Source organism: Anser anser (assembly GCF_964211835.1).
Source record: "Anser anser genome assembly, chromosome: 3".
NCBI classification, from domain to species: Eukaryota; Metazoa; Chordata; class Aves; order Anseriformes; family Anatidae; genus Anser; species Anser anser.
This window is the reverse complement of record NC_139722.1, coordinates 78,224,316-78,248,798: the sequence shown is the minus strand read 5'-3', so window position 1 is coordinate 78,248,798 and position 24,483 is coordinate 78,224,316. Positions and strand designations below refer to the sequence as shown.

General features: G+C 42.2%; 1 protein-coding gene across 6 annotated transcripts in view; it reads left to right on the top strand.

Annotated features, from left to right (window-relative positions):
- Positions 1-16,870, top strand: part of TRIM67 (tripartite motif containing 67) — a 37,622-nt gene extending 20,752 nt beyond the window's left edge. For 4 of the 6 annotated variants that reach the window (XM_083831047.1, XM_083831046.1, XM_083831044.1 and 1 more), the window contains exons 7-10: positions 2,738-2,876; positions 4,351-4,654; positions 9,719-9,881; positions 10,882-16,870. In XM_083831047.1, coding sequence (XP_083687173.1) covers positions 2,738-2,876; positions 4,351-4,654; positions 9,719-9,881; positions 10,882-10,947 — 672 coding nt within the window. In that variant the 3' untranslated portion in view covers positions 10,948-16,870. Of the gene's footprint in view, positions 1-2,737; positions 2,877-4,350; positions 4,655-9,174; positions 9,240-9,718; positions 9,882-10,881 lie in introns of all 6 variants that reach the window. The other 2 variants (XR_014582322.1, XM_083831043.1) reach the window with 2 other exon arrangements.
- The last annotated feature ends 7,613 nt before the right edge of the window (positions 16,871-24,483 follow it).

Below are 24,483 nucleotides of genomic sequence, written 5' to 3'. Positions count from 1 at the left end.
TCACTAGTGTTATCTGTTGTGTGTCCTCCCTGGAGAATACCCCCACAGAAAATCTCATACCAACCTACAGGGGCTGAAAGTGCTTCGTGCCATGGAGCAAGGATTTCTTTGAAGCCCCTACTCTTGTCTGTCCATATTGTCTCCCCTTCCAATAGATGAAAATTCTTGGTCCAGAAATGCATTTTTTTTTCCTAGTGTTCAGATTTAAAATAGGATCCTGCATAAAAATACAGGATTTCTATTTTTTTTCTCTGAGAGTGGATGATATGAGGCTGACGGAAGTGTTCCTCAGACACACTGCGGTGGCCTCACTAAGTATGGGAGGACATCCCGAGTGCCATCCTCCCAGACCTCCGGGGTGATTCCACAACTGCTCGCTCATGCCTGTGGATGCGGGATGCTTCCATACTCTTGTCCCTTGTCCCCTCCCTCCACATCCAAATAAATAAACCACAGAAATAACTCAATCAGCTTTCTATCAGCCACGTCATGCTGGAAGCAGTGGTCTGTCTACCACGGACAGGATTGCTGCTGCTGTTCATGCTTCTGTTACTTCAGGACCAGGCTAGGCCGATGTGTTCCCTAGGGGCTAGTGCCTTGAAATCATTACTACAGAGCACATCTGCTGTCTTCACAAGTGGGAAATCGTGCCTAAAACATGTGATGAGATTTCTTTGGGAGCTGTAAACTGGCTTCCCACCAGAAACCTGAAGCTGAGTAGTAAAGCTGAAAATGGCCTGGAGCTGGCCCACTTAAGGAACTTCCTCCCCGTACCAAACTGCTACTTCCACAGCCAGCAAAGGCACCTGGTTTGGATGCCCCTCATTAGAAAAAACAGCAATGTTGGCAGGGTGTTTTGGAGAGGGCACAGTGTTTCTGGAACTTCTCAATTCCTTGGTCCGAGTATCATTTGTGAAAAGGTACCTTTGAGAATGACTGGCTGGAAGCTGCTGACAGAGTTAATGTTAGTAGGTGGGAGTGGTATCAGTGCGTGATGAATGAAGTGCGGGGGATGAGTTGTGACACATTCCAGTGTCTTGGATAAACCATTTCAAGTGTTATTTACATCTAAATAAATAGCTGTGAATAGACAAGATTTTAGGGTGTCCATATCCAGGGTGCGAATGAGCCTTGGTCCATTTGTGTGTGGGGTTTTGTAACTGGCAAAGGCTTTAGGACGGCCAGTGCTGCCAGGTCAGGATTTTGGATTGAAAGGATACAATGTAATCTCAGTCCTTCAAGCTCAAGGGTCACAGTTTCTAAGTGAAACACTTAGTTTGCAGGGGTAGGAACATCCTCAGTTTTACCCACAGAAAGGTAAAATGCAGGCTTCCCAGAAATCCCATTTCAATAAGAGTTTGCTGACCATTTTCCTGAAGAATTATATATTTGAGAGCAGTGATAGTGACTGCACTTCACCAATTCTTGATGAGTAGGTTTTAAGAATGTTTTTTGTTTCCCTTCGTAGTGGAAAGCATCGGTCTGAATAGACACAAGCAGTGGTAAGACTATGGTAAAACAACTGTAAAAATAGATGGATTAGAAAATGTGAGAGTTGTCCTACAAATACAACGTTTTGCACAGGTAGCATATTTTATAATACACAGACGAAAAACTGTTCTGTTAAAACTCTTTCTCTGCATGAAAGTTCATAGGCAAGCTCAGGACTTAAGAGATTTTGTTATTGTAGCAGCCACAATGATAAGCAAGGTGGACAAACACATGCCCTGCTGCGTACTTAAGTAATCCCTTTCTTATTCATTACATACTCCATTCACTTCAGGTTCCTATCAGAGCTTTAATCATCAGGACTACTTCTAGGCGTATACTTAAGTGCCTTAACTGAACTGAGGGCTGAGTGCTCTGCTTACTCACAGCCTTAAGCTGTTTACAGCCTTTGCTACCACAGATCTGTGGATTTCACAGAATAAGAGAAATCAGAGGTGAGAAAGCTTTGGAACTGTGGCTTTCAGCCTGCTGCCGAAACAGGGTTATTTCCTTTTCTATCATTTTCTATTGCTGTATTCAGTTTTCCAATAAACATGAGGTTTCTAGGCTTCTTTCAGTTCATCACAAACTATCATCTGACTGATCCTGTTAATTATTTTGCCTAGCTTTTCCTTCTCCTGAAATATTTTACCTTATGCAAGTGCTTGCTCTTTAATAAATCTTTGCAGACTTTTATTATGTCTCTGCTGTCTAGTTGCTGTTTCATCAGGTGATGCATGTGATCCTAATCTTCAGGAGACTGGATTCTTCTGTCTCTGTCTTAGCAGGTTTCAAAATTATGTATTAATGCAGGCATGAGACAGCCTTTCCAACAGAATTAAACTGTGCTTACTTGTTTTTTATTCCTCCTTTCCCCCTTTTTATGGTCCTATATAAATATAAGAATGGCCACAGTAGTTGAGATTCTAGGACTACTGCCTAAAATAGCGTTTTGGAATAGGTGTTTAGGAAGAGAGGATAAAAAGTAAAATCTTTTTGTGTTCCCTTTCCTGCTGTACCTTCCCAGCTTTACCTTCACCTTAGCGTCTCCAGTGCTGACCTTACTTGATGTCTCCACTTCTGTAGCTATCCATGTTATAACGGCCTAAACTCTGCATTCACTAAAACCATGAGAAGTTGTTTACTTGTCATTTCTGTTTAGAAGTCTTAACATGATCATGAGACACAGAAACAGTTAAACTATGTCCCTCTTTCTCTCTTTCTCTTTTTTTTTTTTTGGTGTGTTTAGGAAGTATATGTTGGCAAGGAGACTCTCTGCACTATCGATGGCCTTCATTTCAACAGCACCTATAATGCGAGAGTCAAAGCTTTTAACTCATCAGGAGTTGGTCCTTACAGCAAGACAGTTATTTTACAGACATCAGATGGTGAGTTTGTTTTTCGCCAGTTTTTAAAGTAAAACCTGCAGCTCTCAGTGTTGGGACACTTGCATCCCATTATATCCACTGATATATGTGGCACTTGCTGGAGATTTTGGATCATCTCAGCGGGGAGGCCAGGGACAGAGCTGCCCTCCAGGCGTGCACCTCCAGGTCAGGGCTGAAGAAGGCAAGTCAAGTAACGCAGGGCTGTGCCCCTGCTGTCTCTGCTGTCCCCTCTGCACGTGAACTAAACGACTGCACAGCATTTGCATCAACCTGCATGCACCTTTCTGTGTGCATGCTTTTCCAGTGCTGATTGAAGCTAATCCACGTGCAGGTGACCGATACTGCCGAGTGTACGTGCAGAAGGCAGTGCCAAAAACCACACGCAGCTGTAGGTGTATTCTGATGGCTGCTGCAGTGCACTTGGGCTGGAAACTGAGCCTGCTGTCTTGGGGGGGAACAAACCAGCCCTAACTTCACTAATGATAAAATTCAAGTAGTCCATTTCTTTACACTTTTGGGGGATTTTCCATTGTTAGTAACACTTCAGGTTTCAAATCTGCAGTTTGGTTTGGTTATAGAAGTTTGGTGTCTAATTAGGGTCTTTATTTGTTTTAGTATACAGAAGCAGTTATGCAACACACTGGATATTTGTATGCCATGCGGTCTCCACTTCTCCATTTATCTTTGGAATTTATGTTTTTCCTCACTGCTGCTTCAATTTCAGAGCAAGGTTTGATAAGACAGAGATGGGAATTTGTGCTTGTTCCTCTGTAATTACACTTGACATCCATAGAGGCATTACAAGAAGTTCATCTTCAGTAATGATATTGTAATGAATTGAGAAGTATGTGCTGTCCTCACTTCAACTTTTATGCTGTGTTGCCAAAATAGGCCAGTATAAATTATTAATACTTTAAGAGCTTTTTCTGTGTTTTTTCCTCCCCTTTAATAAACTGGTGGAATCAGTCCTAACCAGCATGGACACAGAGGAACTCCGTTTCTACTAGAGACAATCCTGAACCAAATCACAGTTGTGAGCATTTTCTGCATTATGAAGAAGCCTTTGTCTCCTCTATGACTTTCTGGTTACTGTAGGAGAACAGCAGGTCACTGCCCTTAGAAGCCTCCATTCAGAGACACAGATGACATAAGGCACACGAGTAATTATCCCTTCCATAGTACTTTAACCCACCTGGACTGAAAAATGCCTTTCAGCTATTCCTGAGTTATGCAGATTGCATGAAGCACTCTTTTCTTTCTCACTCAATCACCAGTAGTCACTCTGAGCTGGGTCTCAGTGCAAAGCAGTCCTGTGTAATCTCTAGGATAATGAGAAAAGATCGTCCTTGTTACTTGAGAGTGTGGTAGGGTCTTTAGAAAGGCTGAACCTCATTCTTCTAGTGGAAGTAGGGCAGCTGATGGGTGGGTACAGCCAATTCTGTCATAAACCTGCATCTCCTTTTCCCCTGCACAGTGGCGTGGTTCACCTTCGACCCCTCCTCAGCTCACAGGGACATTGTGCTGTCAAACGACAACCAGACCGCCACCTGCAGCAGTTACGATGACCGGGTTGTTCTTGGCACAGCCGCCTTCTCCAAGGGCGTGCATTACTGGGAGCTGCACGTGGACCGGTACGACAACCATCCCGATCCAGCCTTTGGCATCGCCAGGATTAACGTCGTCAAGGACATGATGTTAGGCAAGGACGACAAGGCTTGGGCCATGTACGTTGACAACAACCGCAGCTGGTTCATGCACTGCAATTCTCACACCAACCGGTAAGCACCATCTGCACAATTTTCTCCTTATCGATTGTTTTTTCTCCTTGTCATCAGAGGAAGAGATCTCAACAAGCCATAGTCCATCTTCCTGCCAAATAGTTATTTTATTCCTGACAGAAGTCTGCCTCACCTGTTCTTAAAAGTCACCAGTGACAGAGATGGCATCTTGTCCCCTAGCAATCTGTGTTGGTGTATGTTATCCATTCTGTTATCAGTTTTTTCCTGAGATCTAGCCTGAATCTCCCCTGCTGCGATTAAACCCATGACTGCATGTCCCACCCACAATGTCAGTAGACAGGAGTGCCACACAGTCTAAATCCCTTGTATATTTGGAAAATACTGTATTTGTATACCTACTCTACCATGATGGGAGACTGATGTACAAAGTCTGGCTGAGGATATATAGCAGGTCTGTGGAAGAGTGGGAATCAATTTTGATTTAGTTTTCTACTGCCTGTCTCAGCAGGTTTTCCATACTTACTAGATCAGATGTTGTTTCAGTTGTATCAAATGATTAAAAGAAAGGTTTGCAGTCATTTTTAAAACACTAAAAATGCTTGTATTATCTCCTTAGAGGGAAGTTTCTGCCAACATTCACGGCATCCTAAAGCTGATAATAATGTCTCCTGTTGAGTAGTCATTCAAACTCTAAAACATACTTGTATTTTGAGTATGTATACTGCAATTGATGGTAATTTTTGTTTGAAGCAGTTTGATTTTTTTTTAGTTCATTACAGACAGGTGGAAGAACCTTATAGCTGGACCCATAGCTATCTGAAGTAAATATGAATATTTTCATTGGCTCCAAAGGCCCATAAAAGGTCTTTTTAGGACATGACTTAGGTCATGTCCTAAGTAAATGCAGCATAAAATAACATCAGAATGATAAATATATCAAAAGGTTCTCTGTCCCTTTAATATCTTGATTTGATTTAGGGTGGAAGTAATGTTAAGCTGTGTAAATTTTAATGCTCTGTGAAACAGCTTATGTTTTCTGGAAAAAACTGGCAAACGTTCTGTGTGCTACTGTCCCAGAAACCTCTTTTATGGGTATGGTCCTAGGCATGCTTCTTCCCGCGAACAACAGAAGAGCAAAGCAAAAGCTTTCCTTCTGGGAAGCATAAACAATGGAAACGCTTTGGATTTCCAGTCATCCTGCTTAAACAGGAGAACAAAGTACTTGGTGTTGATGAGAGCTTCCCTCTTTTTACTAGGTAAAACACAAAGGTTTTGCCGGCACATCCAAGGAATGGGCAGTCCAGCAGAATATTCTTTCAAGTGAAATACACTGACGAAGGGCATGTAGTCTCATGAAATCACATGCGCTTCAATGAAATTAGGTCTGGGCATTATATTTTTAACCGTGACAGTCAAGTAGGTCAGGTTTTTAACTCATTAGCTGTGGTAGTCTAGTGGAAACAATTGTTGCTGCCTTGTCATTTTTCCCCGCTGGAGACAAGTGCATGATAGCACAATGTCAGTCCAAAGAAAATTTATTGCCAGCTTTTAGCCTCTCGGATGTTATTATGTTGGAGGCTATATCTTAGTAATCATTTCATCCATCCAAATCTTCATGAGACTAAATTAGGACTATAAATAAATGTCTAACTTCAAGGATAAGCTGGGGTAGAGCTTGAAAGACTGAGGCATGGGACCTGCCAAGTTTAGAGAACTTCCCTGTTCTTTTTGCTCACAGCAAGCACACCAGGATCCGTCTGCATCCTTAAAACTGCCAGGCTGGGCTCGACCTCTGTCGTGCTAGAAGAAAGGGCATGAACAGATGAACCTAATGCTATAAAAATAGAGAGACGTTTGAGAACAGGTTATGCAGACGCCGGTTTGATGCTTCAGGGCAGGGGTATACCTCTGTCAGGTACCTTTCAGCCTTGTTGTTCCTGGAAATAATCAGTTCACACCAGAGATGTTGTGTGCCCATTGCTTAGAGGCATCGCCACTCATTGCAGTAGATCTGTACCTTGGCAAAGTTCCCAAAGGCATGAGTACCTTGTGCTACAGGCAGTATGCTAGCTGCTGCATTGGTACATGAAGAAAGAGATGGAAATCACACTGAAATGCTTTATGCTTAAAGACTGTGGAACGTCAAAATCTGGACAGGTAATCTTTAAGCCCCCTGCTTATAGAGAGTCTCTTCACTAACTTCAGAGGTCTCAAGAACAGGTTCTCATCACACAAAAATATTACAATTGACTGAAAAATACTGTCCTTGACAATGGACATGGCAAAGTTGTTAAGTTACTGTAAAGTTCATGAAAAAAAATACTGCTAATGTGGAGTTAATTCTTCAGTGTATTAAAGAGTGCTCATAGATTAAGATTTATTTTTCAGTAATAGTGAAATTTACTCCTATTCTTAAGTCCTCAAGCCAATTCATTCAGTCCAGTTTTGCAAATTGTCCACACTGCTGCTGAAAGCATTCTGAGAATATCAGATCCCACTGCAGCAGACAATGGCATATTTCAGGGTAGTCTAGTTCCTGTCTCTGCACTCAGACCTTAGAGCCCTGCACACAGCACTGGCAGTCAGTACTTATCGTTGTGCACAGAGATAATATTTTCAGGACTGTGGGAAAAGGTGTGTGAGAGTTGGGATTTACTTGGAATAATTAAAGTGGTGCATGTTTTCAAAAACGGATCATCATTGCAGAAGTACTGTACCAGGTAGCTGTCTCTTCCTTTCACATGGCCTGCAGACTATCAGGAGCCTGTGTTATAACTGCCATTAAGTAGTTTTAAAAAGACATTACAGAAAAGTGTCAGCTCTTGGACATGCTGACACAGAAGTGTATGAGGAAAGAGCATCAGTTTAAGTTGGTTTGAGCTAGCAGGCTTTTGTATTACAACTAAGACATTTATTAGAATAAATATCCAGTAATACCGTCTTGATGTACTGAAGAGTGCGGAAATGTTTTGTACAAGTCTGCTTGTGAAACTTTAGCTGTCCCATCTTTCCTCCTAAAGGAGGTAACCGTGACAGTAGTCCCAAAAGCACTGGATTTCTCAAAATAAGTTCCCAGAGACATCATGGGATGCCCAGAAGGAGCAGCTGTTCAGCCTCAGAAGCCTTGGCTTCATCCTGCCAGAGCCTGCTGCTCCCTGTGGGGAGGTGGGTGCTCAGTAATGAGGCAGTTACCTGCTGAAGTCCTGCAAGATTTGGGGCAAGAAAGCCAGGGAGAGCCCCATGCTTTGCTCCCCTTGTCTGGCGCAGCCCTCAGCTGGGTCATGTGCTGCAGGCAGCATCTTCTTTTCAGCAGGGCTTTCCCCAGGGGCTGCAGAGAAGTCACTCAATGTCACCATGTAGCACGTGGCTAATTAGCCCACAAGAAGCAAATTAGTTTGTTATATAAGAAAGAGCACAATAATCTCAAATAGGCAAAGTTGCCATTTCTATTTCCCCGAGAGAATCAATGTCATTTAAAAAGATGTCATAAAATCTATTTTAAAACACTGCAGGATATAAAACTTGGTGCACTACAATCAAAGCCGTCCTCCATCAGAGGAAAAAAAAGAAACACGTCATCCATTTGTAAATAGCTCTAGATGGTGGTAGTGACACTTTCCATAGTCTCATTATGAGTTTTATGATTGAGTGCTTTTAAAAAACAACAACCTAGTTCTTAAGATACTGAGGCTAGGTAAGCATTTTAACTTTTGTTGGAAAATAATACGCTTTATGGTTTTGAAGAGCTCAAACACAAACCTGTTAATGCTTATAATACCAGAAATAAAGGGAGCTCAGAACTGCACAGTTTTAAATCTAACACATCTGAGAGACCAACTCCTGATTCTCAACTGTACCACTATTGTTTGAAGAGCTTTAAATAGAGAAGTCAAAATACTATTGCCATTACTATCACAGATAAAACTACTTACACCTTAAGAGGAAATTGTGTGCGCCACATTTAGTCTAAAGGAAAACAGTTTATGACACCTAGTGGACATGATGAAAATTTCTTACCCTGCACCATATTCCTAGTGTATTTGTTTTATCTATGTGATAAAATTTATGTTAAAATTGCATTTATCCTGTGAATTTTGCGTGCCTGAGGGAAACTTGTGGGACAAAGGACAGTTGCTTCCTTTCCTAATGCAAATGACTTGACATCTGATTTAGCCTGAACAAATTGTGTCAGGTTGTAAATGCATGGCAGAGCCCCCACCCCATGACATTAGTGAAGTAGCAGTGCCTGTGGCCAATTTGCATATGTAGCACATTTCTTGCTCAGTGCTCTTTAAAGTAATACTGGGTTTGACTAACCCCCAAATCAAAGTGCATTAATGTCAAATCGTTCATGCATGTAATGGCTGGATCTGTCCTGGCACGCTCTGATACCATGGTAGCTCTCAGCAGCTGCTCCTGACACAACCAATTATCGCCAATACTAATAACTGTGCCCCAAAGCTTCGAACAGCTCCCAGCCCTATAGCTGAACACCTCGTCAGCCACAGATCTACGTGTATCCTTAACCAGTCCCACCTTCCCTTCCTCCCCGAAACCAGGATCTGTTGGACCTATGCTGGCTCCCTGGCCTCTGGAAAATTGGGTCCCCTTAGGAATTGCAGAGGTGAGTCTCGAGCTGTTAGCAGGCATAGTGACTAAAAGTGAATGCCTAGGACACAAGCTTTTCTGCTTGTTCATTCTCTGCTGTGCATCACTCCACCACAGCAGGGGCACTCTCAGGAGCTGTCTCCAGGACTCCTGTCCTGCACCCTTGGCACTGAACTGATCTGCTTGCCTGCCCAGCTCTTGTCAGCCTAGGGCATCTGTTGGCTTTGGACACCATTTTCAGCACTGAGTTTACAACTGGAGGAGAAATGGACCTAATTTCTCTTGCAGATATCCCCTTTAGGCTCTGATGAATGTGGTACATATATTTTGGGTAACGGTGCGGTTTGGTCATTGCCAAAGTGCTGTGGGGCTAATCTTTTCACTGTGCTGCTCCACTCTCCCCTTCCTTAGTAAGACTGCTTGTCCTAGAGAGAGCAGCAGCGGTGTAGTATTCTGCTTCCACTAAACCAACTGCGCGGTCCCTTTGTGCCTTAGGACTGAAGGAGGCGTCTCTAAAGGTGCCACCGTTGGTGTTCTCCTGGATCTGAACAAGCACAACCTGACCTTCTACATAAATGGGCAGCAGCAAGGGCCTCCAGCTTTTGAAAACATTGAAGGTGTCTTCATGCCTGCATTGAGCCTCAATCGAAATGTCCAGGTAAGTCTTCTGTAGTTCAATACAACTTACCCTGCTCAGCTAAAGGAGGGCATATGCTACTGGCGATTTCTGCTGTGACCGATAATGTCATTTGTAGGTAGTCACTATGGATATTGGCTCTTTCCTTCTCAGCCTGCACTGAGAAGGCTAACACTTTCTTGAAAACTGGATTTGACCTTCTGTCTTGCTTCAAAGATGTGAGGGGTAATGCTGTAAAAGCAAGCAAAAATGCCTACACATCCTAATGCCTACATTGTTCTGCTGCAAAACCCCACTTAGAAAGCAGCAGGGCTAAGTCTGCTTCTGCCAGTTTGACTAAAAAGCATGAGTATCCGAATTCCACATAGATCTGGTGTTTAGAGATAATTAACACTGGCAACAGACAGAAATGCCAACTGCACAGTGGTAAGTAGAGCAAAGACAACATAGGTCAGAGAATTAGTTCAACAGAGAAGACCCAGTCGGCACATTGTTCATGAAGTTCAGAGACTTCTCTCTGTTACCAAGAGATCTCCTCTTGGAGGAACCTTCTTTCAATATAATGCGTTTTTTACTTCAAAACCACTGTGTTTGGCTAGAAACAGGAGGTAATGTAAGGGAGAACCAGCACCTCTACCAATGGAAATACCAGGAGCCTGAGGACTGAAGGCTGATTTTAGTCAGGCAGGACCAATGCAGTCAGGGGTGGAATATCCATCATTTACAATCCCCAGACTGAAGCAAGAAACCTCACGTGGCCTTACATCAACATTAGCATTAGTTGCTGATGGCATCCAAATCTTTCAAGGTTTCGTAGCTTTATTGTATTTGATGCACAAAAGTGGAAGACGTGCACTTTCCTGGGCACCTGACTGCTATTTTCAACACAGATTTTCAGTTGCAGCCTTCCTACGTCCTTTAAGTACCTGGCTTACATTTACCATGACCAAGTTAAGGCAGAGCATGGCCAAGAACGTGTGAGGGGGATGCTCATGGCCAGTGTTATTTCTTCTTTGCACAGGTGACACTGCACACAGGACTGGAGGTGCCACAATGTGTAAAGCAGCCAAAGTTGCCCAGCAACTAATGAAGCTCCTGCCTGAGCCCCTGCTGGATTCTGTAAGCTTTCTCAGTGTGATTTGGCACCTTTTAGTAAGTCAGCAAAAAAGCATTCTCTTCCCTACGTAAAATGTTGTACACCATGTTGCTCACTGAGTACTCCACTGGTTACAGCTCGCCCACTCCATCTTTAATTTAACAAGCCATAGCAAGCATACCCACAGAACTGGCACGTGATTACAAATGGGTACCTGCACATATCTATACTGCACTGCATACATGTGCACACAACACGCATACACATATTTATAAGGTGAAAAGTTAAATGAGTGTATTTTCTCTCCCATGGCTGGATTTGTACTCAAAAGATACTAAAGATGCTTGAAAAAATTGGCAAGACTAGGGCTGGGGAACACTGGCTGTTGGAACAATTCACCAGTTGGTGAACTGGATTCCTTTGCCTCCTGAAATCCTTAATTCAAGACAGCGTGTGTTTTGGCAGCTGAAGTGGAAGCTGTGTGCTCAGTTAAAGAATTCACGTGCAAGATTCTTTTGTCTGATACTTCCAGGGGCTCAAATTACCTTAACTATTCCTTCTGTCTCTAGACTACAGTAAGCTGTGACTCGTGTTCCCCTAGAATTCAGTGGCAGAACGAGAATAAGATTGTTTTCCAAATGCTGTCACATAATAGTTGCGCTCGTTTGAGCTTGCACCATGACCTGCACAATTCAGATATGAAAGGTAGAGAGAAAAATGTTCTTGATACATTTTCATATTTCTTATTTAAGTGTGATTGTGGGGACACAATCACACAGAGAAGATCTGATTGTGGTTATCAGCACAACTCTTGAAAAATGATGCAGGGTAGATCCTTTTGAATTTAACTGATAAGAGATTTATTTAGATATGGTATATGCAAAGTATTCCACACAGAGAAATGCTGCTTTTCAGCCTTGATCCTGTAAGTCCTGGGCAGCTGTAGTTCCAATGTAGCTTTGAGATCAAAAGCCTTAATTTTCTGTTAGATTAGGGTGATGTATCTAATGTCTTGACTTCCATGAAACATTTGAGCAAGAGAGATTCATAGGATTAATGCTAAATCCATTCTGAAGATGTTTTCTGGATTGGGACATAAATACTTTGTGAGACTTGACTGTCTCTTGTGTCTCCCATGAAAGCAAGAAGCCATTTCAGATGCTGTCCATGACAACATGAGTCTGACTAACGTGGAACTTCCCATAACCACGGCACTACCACCTGCATGCTGTTGTCAGAAAACATATTGGTTTGTGTGTTTCTTTTCCTCTAAAACAAGTTAACATATGCACTGTGTGTGCATAGCAGTAATGCATAAGACCAAGATGCAGCAGACTGTGTGAACCCACGACATCTCAGACTTCGTCATTTGTCATTTTGTCCAATCCTACATAAGTGCAGTGGTATCAAACAAGATACCACAAGCATCAGCTGTTATATCCTATTGATGTATTATGTCCTTTCTTAAATTCTGCTGCTTATACAGATTTTCCCCTCTAAGCATATGTATAAGCACATGCATACTGTTGTCAGACAAGTAATTATGAAGCCTGAAAACAAATACCCTAACCCAAATCCAGCTAACTGCCTTGCATTAAACCACAGACGCAGGACCAACAGCCCAGGCTTCCCTTAGGGCAGCCTGGTGCAGGGGGACTTTCAGTCCCTGGCCTGAGCACGTCACTCAGGTAGTGCTGAGTGCTGGCAAGGCTGCACTGGGACAGAGCAGCCAGCGTCCTCACTGGTGGCATCCCACCCTGCAGCCACTGCGGGGAGTGGAAGGCAACCCGGCATGAAATAGTCACGGGCTATTTCACAGGTGAAATGCAGCCTGCCACCATAGTGCCTGTAACCAGCTAAGCATCTCGTAGCCCACCTCTCCTGCACAACAGCAATGCGCCTTCAGGGATGTCAAGACTGAAATAGGAAACAAAACCAACAACAGGAAAAAAATAACTTAAGCTGTTAAGCAGGAAAGCAACTGTACTTTCTTCAAAGTCTGAAATGGATTGTATTAGTAACCTTTTAAACATTGGAATAACTGTGCTACACTCATCTTGATTTCTTAAGGAATAGCAGAGACCAACTGTGTTTTAATTTTGGTTTTGTTTAATGCCATATGAACTCGTGCAGGATTTTCTAATTTAGTGGGTCTGCTTTAACCTACCTCAGCTAGAATGCTATTGGACCCTGAATTTCCTCTTGAGCATGCTCATCGTAAAATTGTCTTCAGTGAACCTAAAAGCTGAGTATTGCCAGTCAGAGCAGCGTGTGGGAATACTGTACATAAGTTGCACATAGTTTTTTTATATTGAGGCACATCCCATGATAATTTTAATACAGAAGGCACTCCACTTTCACTTTTCTTATTAAAAACAACCAGACGTTGTTTGTTTTGGGACTGAACCTTTGTCTTTACTCCCAGCTTCTGTGAAGGGAATTCAAACGCATTTAGATCTTTCCGCTCTTCAACCATTGCCAGATGTTTAAAATTAATTCTGAATGGGTTTTAGAAGCGTTGCAGTACTTGGGTTTGGTTTGCATAGTTGCTTTGGTATAGGTTCCTAGTGTTGTACCTTGGGGAGAATGCAGTGAGTGGTGCAGGTTACTAAGTTTTAATGGAAATATGGATGGTAGGGACCCGCATCAGCTCTGTAGAGAAGCTCCTAGAAGCTCATTGTTGTTCTAACACTCATACAGGTAGGGTACAGACTAGCTACCATTACAGTCTCTTTTTAACCTAGTGGAGATGCAAATAAAATAAAAGGAATACAGTTAGAAGTAGGTATCCTGCATTAGTACGACTAATTTAGCCTAGGTCTAAACCTAAACTAAGTGGGTGTATGTGTTGGTTGTGTACAAATTCAGCGACTTGGATTTGGCATGGTCCATAGCAATAAACCAAGTTACCCCAACAGAGTGTAGTCTCTTGACTTAGCTGGATGCATTTTGGTAGTTTAACAGAAATAATGCTTAAGTAGATAGAATTATGCTAGGAAACGAATTACTCCACACGTATATTTATGCAGAGCATCCAGATGGCAGCGGGAGCCATCTGAACATAGAGCAGAGCGGAATTTGCCTTTTGCAGAACAGCGTCAGGTGGGGAGAAGCAGGGCACTTTCACCTCTTTGCTCAGGCAGGAGGTAGCTTGTTTCTCTGCAGGTAACTCTCTCATCTGGTTGTAAATCCAGCAGTCTGCACGTTCTTCATCTACAGCATCTCTTTTGCCAGCTTTTATTTCCTCCAAATACCTTCTCTGGGAGGAAGCCAGCCTTTTGTAGTGCGGTCCTTGCAGAAATTGTGTTGCTGACTATCCAGGAGGAACCCAGGGGACCAAAGGGTGGCATAGATACCAAAGGGGACCGCTTTGGGTGTCTCTTGCTTCCTTTTGATTCCTTGGGATATTTGTGCAGCTCTCTGGGGCTCCAAGCTCCTGCTCCTCCTGTATCCCAGGCACCTGGACAAGCACAGAGCTGCTTTTTGTGGGATGCATCTGTTCCTGGAGCACAGGCTCTTCCTTGTAAATAGGAAAGCAGAGTCTTTTGCACTGGGATGAATTTCATCCCCTGTGGTACGGAGTCCCCATAAGGCAGTTGTAAATTGACTAAATGTTTACAAAGAAGCAAGTCCTCCTCTAATAAGCACAATGAAACTTGGTTTCTGAATATGTCAGTTTGGAACATCTGCACAGCTGCTAAATAAATATTGTAGGCAAACTTTCTGTCTTGTAGAGCAACAAGGGACTCTTAGTTTTCACCTACCCACACAAACCCAAACATTATCCTTTGTGAACCATCGTCCTGTCCTCGCTCTTTCCTCTGCAAATTTCCCTATTAAGTTTAGTGGGACCAAACAGAAGAACTGTGCCATCAGGGGCATTGTCAGATCTCCCACTGCGTGCAGTGCTACACAATTTCCTGAACCTGTGTTTCCCTCATCAGCCCAGAAAGAGTTCTTGTGAAGATCTCTTACTAAGAGAGCACAGGCCTAGCTGACAATCTCTTACTACTTCTGAGGCTGAAAGATGCGCACTAAAATCCATGTCAGTAAGGACAGTAGGATACTGTGATGCATCTTGGAAAGCAATTTGGCTTCTAAAACGTAGAAGACAGGCAAACAGCCCTGTCACCTCCCATATTTGCCATACTGTTAAGACATATAAAGAAAAATATATTGGACCTAATTAAAAAAAAAAAGCTTACGTATATCAGAATTTAAGAGGAAAAGTATCAAATGTAATTTATTATGTGCATAGTGTTCCATCATGTTGTAAATAAACCATTACAGTGTATTGCTGTAGTTTGTTCTTGGCTGGTGATCAGAGTTCTGTTGTAGTGCTGTATGAATTCTGTTTTTTAATTTTCTTTTCGAAGTATAATTAGTAAAGATGGCACAGAGCACAAATACCCTAGTTTCCTAGTTGTTCTAGAGCAAGAAGAAATGTGATATGCAGATTTTTTTCTTTCTTACATATTAACATTAAACGAAGAAAGAGGAAGAGAGTCAAGGTTAAGCTGCCACTACCACCATGTGAAAAATGCTATGTTTGTGACTGCCAACAAGGTGGTGCATTTTGGACCACAATTAAGATGACCTGTTCCTGTGAGAAGGGATGCAAAGTACAACAACCTGTTAACAGCAGCTTACTGGTACCATCTAGTACATCCTTTGTTCACAAAGATGAGAAAATAGAGTTGTTAGACCTAATCTCAGGCTTTATCAGCTTTGCAGCATTCTGCTTAAATAGCAGAGAAAAAAATTAACCTTTGAACCAGGTAAAATAATCTGAAAAACCCAAACATCTTGGCTAGCTCAACTTTGGAAGGGAGATCACAAGTCCATCAACAGGTTATGGTAACAAATCAAACACATTGCAAACGTAAAGGGCACTTGTCACTGAAAACTATCAAAGATGGAGCGTCGTCTTACTATTATTAATTTTTATTAACTTTTTTTTTTAAGTGAGCTGCTTCTAGTTTTTATTGACAACATTTCTGGTCATTCCTCTATCCAGTATTACTGAACGCTGCACACACAAATGGCTGGAGTGGCAGCTTGAAGCACAAATCCGCCACAAATAAGATGCACTCAGTCTTCTTATGTGTAGCAGCCCTTATGCAAGCCACAAAAACTAGGTGGGTGGGGTTTCTGCATCTTTGCACAATACAGGAGACAGGTATGTGTTGGCTGAGCCAGATATTCAGCAGCATTTTCCCTTTCTGTTAAGTGACTTTCTGTTGAATTTGTTATTGGAAGCAAATCCAAGCAGAACAGGACTAAATTATTTTTTTCTGCTGATTGAAGGATTTTTAATATTTTCTTGTAAGTCAGTAGATCTAAGTATTTATGGATCCAGATCACATTCTTTCATCCTGATGGCTGCTACCACCTTCCTTTAATGTTGTCAGTAAAAACTAACCTTTGTAGGTAGCATGGTGAGAAGACATTATGTGATGAATATTGAAATAAATGCATGAGGTAAAACTGCTGTTATTTCTGATTGTTATATGAAGCATGAATAACACTAATTTAAATGTTGGCAACCAAAAAAAGTGCAAAGGAATAAGATCATGGTGTTCACTTCTGGTTAAGTGAAGGATGAGAAGTTCTTTGTTTTCTTTTTAACCACAACATTTTTTTCTTTAGCGTCATTTCCCATACCTTATACGAATTTGGACCTGGTGAAATATACATCTCTTCTGCATGTGTCTGTCACCAGATCAAGAGGAAAATAGAAACTTTTATAATTTTGTATCTGTAGCAAAAGTTTGTATTTTTTGAATTGGAAACAAACTGCTTTTTGTCTTTTGGTCTAAAACTTTGTGCATTATTATTACTCTTTTGGAAAAACCTGACATATGAGTTAATGCCGTTTTACAGTTTCTAAATAAATTCTTAAAACATTGCCAACAAATTCAGCATCAGTGGCTTTCTTACTATTATTGAAAAGACTGTCACAGTGCACGCCTGGCTGTTGATACCTGCTTTGTTACCAATCAATAACCCAGAAAAAACCAAGATCTCTTCTTCAGAGAAACCATCCATGTCTGAACTTAGCACATATGACACATCTCTGTCTCAGCACCACCCGATTACCTCTGGCTCATGTACTCTGTAGGGTACAGGAGATGTTATGTAGCTCTCACCCATCTTAGATGCTTTCCCAGAGACAGTTTCCCAGTCTCCAGAAAGTCCTGACGGTGGAGGAAGCACTGCTTGAAAACGATGACAGCACCAGAAGGATCTGATTGGAAAGGCCATCATGTAAGTGTAAAAGTCAGACTGGGCAGGAAAGAGAAAGCTTTGTAATACAGTTTAAAATTACCTACCACACTGGTGCTGCACACCTTTATCAGGCAGATGCCTCAAGAAGGACTGAGCACTGCTACGGAGGTAGCACACTCAGACCCTCCAAAAAGGCACTCGTTTAAGCTACACAACCTCAGTGAGCACCTGTTAACGAAGAAGAAAGCACCGTGACATGGTAAGAGCAATGCTGGAGAAAGAAACAAAAGCCTGGCCACAACAAACAATTGGGAGTAAGCACAGACAAGAGTGTGGAGACACCATCCATCATGGTGGTAGGGTACCTTTTAAGCAAGAGACAACTTTGCATCGCTCTTTCATTGTAAAGGCTCTGACTGAGAGGAAGGATAATGACAATGGCTTCAGCATATGTGGAAACAGGAATAACACTGATTGTATTCTTCCTATCTGCTCTTTCTTACGCCTTTTACTGTGACAAAGTTTTCTCCTTTTCTCCCTTGTTCTGCTATCCGACTGCAGCTAACAGGCAAAATCTGATGGTCCTTGCTCTTCCTTGCCTGCAACAAATCTGTTATTCGGTCAATACTGACTTTCATGCATCAGTACATGCCCCCAAAAGAACTGTTTGCTGGTTGAACATCCTCAATAACAGAGCATATAAGTGTAACACATTCTAGTCCAGAGAAACATTAAGTGCATAAAAGGTTCTCAACAGTTTAGTTAGCCAAATGCCAGTCATTATCATTTTTATTAATGTGTCCAGTAACAAAATTGGACCTAAAGCTATCACTGTTTTACTGAGAACACAATCCTGAAGGTAGGATGGCCAACCTAAGTCACCTTGATAAGGTGATATTAAAAAGCAACGTAGCACCACATAACAGCAACTTTTTGTAATGCATCCACAGCACTGTGTGTTTGCATGCTTACATGTGTGAGGAAACAACATTCTGAATAAGCTTTTACTTTTTTCTAAGGTTTAATGTTCCACTGTCAGCTTGGCATTTCAATTTTCAACTGTTTATTTTAAGAACTGAATTTCCTTCACCTCTTCTTTAACAGCACTTACAAAACCCGAGACCGGGACTGCATTAATTAGACATTCCATTCTGACCAAAGTTCACCCCTAAAAACCTTCCGGGAGCTGTGGAGGTGGAAAATGAACCCTTTAAATTATCTAGGCTGAGTCAGGACACAAGCTCCCAAGTTATATTATACCCAAAGCCAGATAAACAGCACTTTATCTAGAAGTGGGCACTGTAAAACCGAGCTCAAGGATCAACCAGAAATTAAAAGATAGAGGCTATTCTGTAACATCCAAAGCCCATCCTGCTGCCTCAGCAAGTCTTGATGCTCTCTGTTCAGTCCTGCTTGGTGATTACACCTTCACATGAAATTGTGATTTGGTATTTCTGCAGTGTGCACATTCAGTAACCGGGTGGGATTATTACTTCCGGTTTGAATTTGCAACCAATACCGAATAAGAAGAAATCCAATTAAGCAATTATGAAATGTGATAACAGCGTTTAGCAATCCAGTTCTGGAGCCGTGTGGGAAGGGGAAGGGTGTGCAGAAACACTCCCTTCCTCTTTTTATCTTGCTCTATTTTCCCTCTAGGCTTGCTCCTTCCCTCTTTTTAGTCCTCTCTGTGTTGGCACAGCGTTATCTCTAGGACTTGAAAGTAAGGTGGAAGGTATGGGGGAAGAAGCGTGTGAGAAAGCATCCCTTTCCGTGCTGTAGTTCTCCCTACCTCAGGATAATTTCTTATCTTGGGAAGGGAGCAGGCTCTGGTGCTGCTGTTCTCATGCTAGCTGTAAGCTGGCTTGGACCTCATCACTTGATGAGGTCAGAGCTCACCTTATTCAGGCTCCCAGGAGGCAGCTAGGAAGCACGCTTCCCAAACCCTCCTGGATAAGCTGAAACTCAACGAATAACAATTAATTCCATTTCCAATGGAAACACAACCTTCAGAAACAAAACAAAAACCCACAACAACAAAACAAACAAAGCTAGAGAGGGCAAAATTGTTCTTTCAGACAGACCGAATTGCTGAAATCAAAATAGCACAAAAAATTCAGTTTTGACAAAGATTTCATAGAAAAGGCTTACAAGGCACAGGAACACTGATCAAAACAAACCTGAGATAACCGTGAACAATCAGGAGCTACTGGGTGTCTATGCCTCATCTGGCATTTGGCTCAGGTCTTGAATCTTGTCTGGTTTTGTACACTGTCTTACATCACTACCACCCCCAAAACTGCGATCTGAAACAGTGACTATCTGGAGTTTTCTGGAGGTGTACAATTTGAGTTTCTAACTCTTACCTGGGACAAAACTTCAGAAAAAGCGCATTTTCATTCTCAAGCAGGTAATTTTGAAGCTTTAAAAGGCTTTGCTGGGCAGAACTGTCTGTTGTGCAGCTCCTCTATCCGCTAACAATTCAGATAAGCAGAAACAGACGTATGCCTGGTAAGTGTTTAAACACGTAAGAACACCTCCTTCAGGTTCAGAGCAAATAAGTTACTGCTTTTGCCATATTCCTTCCAGATGAAAGCAAAGAGCTATATATTTTAATTCATTAACTAATGGATTAATCTTTTGCTTAGAGCCAATAATTTAATTCTAGATACTGAAATGAAGTGAAATGCTTTCTTTAGCACATACTGATTAATAAAAATAGCCTGTGCAACCTTCTTAATTATTAAAAAGTCTTATTTTTATTTACAAAATGGTAAATTCTCATATTCCCCCGAAGAACAAATGGAAGATAGAAAAACCTGCAACAAAAAATAAGGTACAAGAATTACAACACGGTGACAGGGCAAGGAGCTATGTTTTGGTGGCAGTGTGAATTCTGTCTTATGGCTTTTGTCCATTTCCTTCTGTATCACAAGTTCATTTGATAACTTTAGATGATTTAATTTTCTTTATGTCACCACTTTGTAGAATCAAAGTCCCATCTCTGAATTTTCCGACTTGTCCTGCAGGCCAAATGCTAGGCACTGATTTCTTCCTTTTGGCCTTCCTGAAATATGAGGGGGGGAAGAAATGAATCAAGAGAAACAGCAGAAACTCATGAAAATGCTCAATTTGGTGAAAAACATCACTTATTTATGCAGTCAGGGTTGGTATTACGGAATACCAAATCATAGCGTGTAACAACCCCAGAATGTTTATTACCATTCGCCATCCAAACTTGTAGCACATTACAAAATGAACTACATTAAAACAAGAGTTTAAAACCACAACGACTTTCAGATAGACAAAGGAGATAAAGAGTTTCACATGTCAGTGAGCCTGCTGCACTATAATTAAGGATGTCACTTTACCTTCCAAGCCTCTACGTTGTAGCTTGTGTTTTGCAAAAATTATTTCTCAGTGCAAATGCTCTCAGTGGCATATCGCAGGTCCCCACACAGGGATTCCCAACCATCCCACCTCCAGCTGCAGCCTTAAACATGCTGGAGCAGAACTGACACGTTTTCAGTTAAGCTGCATACCTAAAGCCTCTGGAGCTGCTAGACACAGGTCATCACTTTGCAACAAAGAGTTCTGCAGTTTGAGAAATTTGTGGGTGACTTGTGGTATAAGACTGTGCATAGTTAGACAGGGGCGATGCACTGGGAAAGCTATATGAAATAAATTTACCAGTCTTAAAAATGTCTCACCTCTCCTTCAGGTCTTTCTTCTTCTTCTTCTTCAGAGAATCTCCTTTGTGTTCCTGTGTCTAAAGATACATATTTTAATGGCAAAGGAACCGAGCATCTCGGCTAAACAACCCTCTGCACAAACAGCACACAGTTCTTTTTGTTTCACAGAGCGCAATGCGTTAAAACAGGCTGGGAGACCTCCTGACAGGACAAGTGATGCAACGCATCCGGAGGCGGCCACACCATGCCCACAGCCCTTCCGTCACCTTGTGGGAGGCACAGCCCTCTCATGGCCCAAACGCTGCCCCTGCCACGTGAGGAGGTGCAGATCCAGCTACACGAGGGGAGACCTGCCTTTTGGGTACGTGATAGATCTTTTGGTCAAAAGACCTACTTGCTAGCAGGCAAAGACACCCAGCTGCCTGCCTGAGTGTACTGTCACACAACAGGGCTCGCCTGCGTTTGGCCATGCACTGGGTTGTGCTTTAAGCCACGTGACAGAGGAGGAGAAGTAGGTCCCCTGGAAAAGAAGGTGGCAGGAGACAGGCTGGTGGAGCAGAAACCTGCCCTGCAGCCTGCTCCCACCTACAGCAGAGGCAGGGAACAGGCCTGGGGCCAGAGAGGCCGTGCTAGGGGATGGATGCAACAGAAACCTCACCCTTGCTTTAAATAGTGAGCAAGATCCTAGATGGAACTGCGCTGATACAAAACCAGCTGAAGATCTGGCTTTCTGTGGTTATTCAATACGCAACAAACACTATTTGGAGAAAATATTTTTTCTCTTGAGAGGCATGAAAAAATAAATAGCTGATGATTTCATGTCATCAGTCTACCAGCCTCTAAAGATAGGGCACTGAAGCCCACCGTAGCTCAGGACAAATTCTGTGCCTTTCATACTGCCCACAACCAGCTTTGACTGACGAGGTGAGTCCTGCTGGAGTCAGGAACCCACTCCATGGGGAGCAGCAGGTGTCAAGCCCAAGCACTCCTCCTGTGCCTGAGGCATTATCTGTCAGGCTCTTGGGCTAGCTCTTACACGCTAAATTGTTAAAGACAAAATTTCACACGAACCTTTCCCTTATCATCCTCCTTCGCTGCTTTTTTCTCTTTCATTTTCTCTTGATATGTCTTGTAGTTGATGTGTTCCTTTTTGGGGGGCTGCAGAAAAGATTGGGAATGATGCCACCAATGAAGTTTTCAAATAGGTTCAAAAAAAAAATTCACATTTGCATGGAAACAATTTTTCAGGTGGTGGGGAAGACAAAAGACATGGTTTATTTCATTTTGGGTAAGAGGAAATGACTTAAGGTAGATACATAGGAAGTATATGTTTCTTGTCAGAGAGGGATGTTGATGTTATGTAGCAGACTTAGAGTTTCCACAGTAACACCAAGACTGGAAAAAAAACTATAGACCCTTCCTCACTCCCAAAGACCTAGAAAAAATGTTAACTCATTGGGAGAGAGAAGCTTTAAAAAGCTTCAGAAGAAGTAGTTCCCCCTCCAGCCACTTAGTTTTGAATGGTCTGATTAAAGATTAGTAAGTGGTGTTTTCCATCCCAATCAGTCCTATTTCACCTAAACATCTCTGGTAACACAAGCATACCAATTTTCCAAATGCCTATAGAAAACAGACAAGACTGAACAGAAAACGTAAAGTAAGCATGAGGTGGGAGAAGGGGCATGGGATGGAATCTGGTGTTTTAAAGTAGTGCCAAAACCCCACAGTGTTTATCACCTTCCTGCATTGTAAGAGCTGGGTCACCGGGTCACCTCCAAGCACAAAACAAGCAAGAATTACCTTGGCTCCCAGCATGATAGCCCGTTCCCGTTCCCATAAACGTTGCTCTTGTTTCTCATAGCCTGTGATCCCAAACCTGTGCACTTCCAAGCGAGCCTAGAACATCATAAAAAAATTGCAAGCGTTTTGTAATTGTCTGACCCGTTGTAAAATAATACTTGACAGACCACAACAAAGTCACACTCCCAGAGAAACCCTGGCTAAAACCTGAACTCGGCATGCTATAAAATAATACTGAGTTTTGAATCATACTGCAGAACAGTTAACTATTGTCTATCTAACCTCTGGACAGTAAGGACTAACAGAGGGTCAGTATTTGATTCTCATTTCACACAAAACTGGACACATGGGAAGGACCTACTTTGTATAAAAGTGAATCATGTCGTGCTGTACAAACCTGAGCAATAAAACACGCTACCCACAGCACCCAGCATTTGCAGAGCGCTCCCATTCCTTGACTGCAGAGCTTTTGACCAGTGAGAAACACAGATGGGCATATGGTGCAATGGTTCAACTACATAAATATACGTACACAGTTGACACTACACCAGAACTCCCTGGCAAAACCAGCAGGGAATTCATAACCTTTATAGAGGTAGTAGTTGAAGCCCCAGTGTTTCCACCAGTACAGCACTCCACACAGAATCTCCACTGGAAGGTCTTGCTAGATCACAGCACGACCCTGGGCAGAGATTGGGCATACAAAACAACTTGCACAAATCTGCAAAAAAATATGTAGCTAAGAAGGCCAGTGCTGGTTACACTTATAGAACAGGTTAGCACAAAAAGACAAATGGAAAAAAGTCATCTGTTATTTCAAAAATGGAAGCCAATCTGCTTTTTTTTCTCCCTTTCCATATGGGATTAGAAATGCAAATTTAACACCACGTGCCTAAAACAGCGTATGCTACACGTTATGGGTACTCACATAGTTTCACACCACTGACATACAGTGCACCTCCTCAAATTATCGGTGACAAATCAGAAAGAAAGGACACAGAGTTGTAACATGCCTCTTTCCATACAGAGCTGTCCACAACAGCCAGCACACTCCTCCTCCAGCACAGCACACGTCTGAAGTAACACGAAAAGATATCTTTTTCTAGCAGTGTTTCTCCTTGGTCCCACTGTACCTTTCCCAAACATATAAATACACACACCTGCACAATAAAGTGCTGAGATTAGATAGATCCTGGTGACTTACTTTTTCGAAGTTAAATTCTTGCTTGTTTTTCTTTTCAGCCACTGCTTTGGTCTATAAGCAAAATAAAACATTTCCATTGAATATAATAAGTAAAATTATATTTAAAAATTAAATTATACTTAAAAGCTGATTGTGATAGTTCTTTAAAAGCAGTTAAATGCTAAAATGGGTGGTAGCAGTATCTTTCTCTGGCTTTACTACCTTGATTTATTAAAAGACAAGTCTTAATGGTATTTTTAATATGTAGATATTGTAGGGTCTTACTGAAACAGCCTTGCACAATTTGCACAATTGCATGTGAGCTATGCATCATGCACACTTTCATTTCAAAACCCATACCAAAAGTGCTAAGGCATGAACTTTAAGCCATTAACGCAAAGAGAAACATCTCCAGAGGAAGCAGTATCTACAAAAGGTTGGTCCCATTAAAACCATCCCAACATCGTTTAAAGAGCACACCTGTTCAAAGCGAGACTGGCACTCGGTGGCCCGTGGGCTCCGTGCCTTTCCACCCTTTGGGGCAGGAGAAGCTGCCAGTTTTGGTACTGAGCCTTTCCGAGATGCTTCGGCTCACACAAAGCACCCAGCGATAGCTCTGAGGAT